The following is a 3,035-nucleotide window of genomic DNA, read 5'->3' on the forward strand; positions in this document are numbered from 1 at the left end:
AAAAAAAGGGGAAAATCTATTAAAAAACTACAAACTGAACACTGTGCCTGCAGCAATCCTTGAAAATGTCAGGAATAATTAAAGTAAGAACGGTGAAGGCTTATCTTTCCAGTGCCAAGTCTATAGCTGAAAATGCAAAATGAAGACTTCAGATTTCAGGTTGCTTTAAGCACCAGTCTCCCCAGTGCTTCTCTCAAACAAGGAACACCTCGGTGCTTCCCTTTGCAAACTTCTGCTCTGCACTCCCAAAACTTCACTAATGCAACTTGTGGGAAACCATAATGTCAACCTGAAATCAATTTAAAGCCATGAGCTAAGAGACAGCTCATGTTCTCTACCTGCCTCCCATAGAGCCTTGTCACTCTGGGTCACACCATTTTCTTAATGAACTGAACATCCCCCAGAGACAGCAGATATTCAAAGGGAGAAATTATCCTTCCCTGTGGTTAAAGGGTCTTTTAAAGTCACAGTTTCCCTCCTTTCCCCCTCCCCAGCTGACCACTTACCCTTCACTGTCTAGCACATCCTTAATGCTTGCCTTGGTGATTATGGCATCATCACACTTGAACCACTGGTCCTTGTGCTGCCGGATGAAGCTGGTATAGTGCCCACTCTCCAAGGTTCCCTGGTGATTAACTACTGCAAACAAGGAATACCTGGGGCAGGAAACAGTTAATGAACACGTGGATCAAAAGGGGAAAAAACAACGGGCATTTCAGACAGGCAGAAGCTTTTGTTCACAAGCACATGTAACAACGGCCGAGGATCTGATCCATCAACAAAACACCAGCTTTAGCATTAACTGGGAAGAGGAAGCCCTTGCCAAGGGAAAACCCCACATTTTTCTTCTCCTGTGTTGCTATTTCTGCAACTCTCCAGCCTGGTGACAGCCATCAGCTTTACCAGTACTGGCTACCAAGGATTTTTCTGCTAAAATATCGATATTGGTGCAGTCCTGAAGAGGACCACTGATTATCTAGTCTGACCTTCTACTTCCCTGAATTGCTCTAGTGAACCAGAAAAAATGCATTTGAGGTATGGAGAAGGAAGTAATCTTAAATATTTCTAGTGATAAACTAATTTACTGATTAATTGCCCTTAATTTGAAAGTCTGTACCTATTTTGAAATGCTGAATATATTCAGCCTCAACTTCCAGCTCTCAGATGCTGCTGTGGATTTGTCTGAAAAACAGCAGACACAATTCTGTTCCAAAATCACTGATAACCAAGTTCCTCTCATTTTCTTTCTCCTTTTCTTCCCTTAAAAAGGAGAAGACTGAAGTTCTCAGCTCTTTTGTTCAAAGGTAAGATTTTGTTTCCAGTCCTAAATGCACTTGTGGCTCTTTTTCAACTTTAACTCTTTCATAAAATGCTGCCCTCAAACTGTGTGTGCGCTACAAGCACAGCTGCACAATGGGAAAACAATCTCTCTAATCTCACTTGATATTGTCCTGCTCGTTTAAAATTCACAGAGCTCTTTTGACACAGTGGTGCCACCACAAGGCACCAATTCACTGCCTGCCTGCAGAGCCACTGATTTACAGTCACCCTCTTCTAGTGGAGTCCTTTAATCCATCTGGGATGGGCACAAATTGCAGTCCCAGCTGGAGAATTCCAAGACTGCCCCAGCTCTTTACTGGCACCCAGATTACTGAGCAGCCCAGGTGCCTCTGCTCTCATTACCTAAATTCTCTTATTTTTTAACGCCTTCTCCAACTTAAGGCATGTGCAAATCTCAACAGTGATTAGCTGTGTTTCCTTCAGACCTTTTCTAACACTTTTCAACACATTCCTCGTGAATCAAGCTGTAGGACCACACAACACCTGCCTGGTACCTGCCTGGATGGCACCTGCACCAAGACCTGGTTAGCTTGTCTTTAAATCTTTGTGTGATTCCAGTTTCTCACTCTCAGTGGCAAATGAAGTGCCTTGAATTTAAATACACACCAGCAGCACGTAACTGGCAATGGAAGTTGTAACCTTATTTAAATGAAGAGACAGGGTTTGTGTGACCATTTCTATTCCCATAAAGCTACGGATACCGGTTTCAATTACACCCCCTTTACATTTTTGAGCAAGTTCCACATCATTTATTCTGACTGTTATCGATACCTGACCAAGAGACCCCAGGATTACTGAGATCACCTATTTGGGCCTTTGAGTGTCACTGTTCTATAAACCCTCTTTGGTCTTCTGGAACTCCCACTGGCCATTGCAACACAGAGAGGATTATTTAAAGGACAACCCCCCATCCCCTGTAAGGCTGGAAACACAGTTTTTACTTCTGCCCACAGAGTGGCTGCTGGAGGGGATCACCCCCAGCTCTCCCAGGCCACGGAAGGGCAGGAATTGTAGCGAGCGCAGCTTTGTTTTGCCACAGTTCAGACTTACTGTGCTGTCAAATACGGTAATGCCCTGGCACTGCAGGACACACAGCAGAGCATCTCCTCCTAGGAGGCAGCTACCTTTCACAACAGCAGTCATGGAATGTACCACTTACTTATTATCATTGTTTAGACTATCCGTCGGCTGCTGGTACTGCCCGTTCATTCTGCTCTCTTTACTGCAACACACACACACAAAAAAAATCCAGTCACTTAAAGCAGAGGCTTCCCACACCCAGCAAATAGGTCTGACACCACACAGTCTGTTTGCCTGAGCCCCAAAAGGCTGATTAGGATGCTAAGGATGCTTTATTTGCTCTCAGAGCTAATAAAGCTACTTTCACAAACACCATTTCTGCTCCTGGTCAAGGCTTTGGCGCTGCAAATACACATCTGTTTACGTCAAATGTTTTATCCAAAGAGCTTAAAAACAGGTTAAGAAAAGATCTGTGCTTGAAACCCGGGAAAATATCTAATTACATCAATCCTTTATCTTGTGACGGGTCAATCATCCTGGCTCTGACTTGTAAATTCATTTTGTGTTTTGACAGCAGCAATAGGATTATGCTGTTGATTTCATAGCTGGTAAAATTCAGACTACTGAGTTATGCCTGCTGATTATCCCATCTCTATTCCATTATGCTGGATACC

The 3,035-nt window shown here is 43.6% G+C and overlaps 1 protein-coding gene across 3 annotated transcripts in view; it reads right to left on the reverse strand.

Moving 5' to 3' along the window:
- Positions 1 to 3,035, reverse strand: part of USP22 (ubiquitin specific peptidase 22) — a 95,820-nt gene that overhangs the window by 2,614 nt on the left and 90,171 nt on the right. For all 3 annotated transcript variants that reach the window (XM_027900284.1, XM_027900283.1, XM_027900285.1), the window contains 2 exons: positions 2,501 to 2,563; positions 507 to 656 (listed from right to left, as the gene is read on the reverse strand). In XM_027900284.1, the coding sequence (XP_027756085.1) occupies positions 507 to 656; positions 2,501 to 2,563 (213 nt within the window). The remainder of the gene's footprint in view (positions 1 to 506; positions 657 to 2,500; positions 2,564 to 3,035) is intronic.

The sequence above is a fragment of the Empidonax traillii genome, unplaced genomic scaffold (genome assembly GCF_003031625.1).
Source record: "Empidonax traillii isolate 1590-97213 ecotype Southwest subspecies unplaced genomic scaffold, ASM303162v1 scaffold717:size860381, whole genome shotgun sequence".
NCBI lineage: Eukaryota > Metazoa > Chordata > Aves > Passeriformes > Tyrannidae > Empidonax > Empidonax traillii.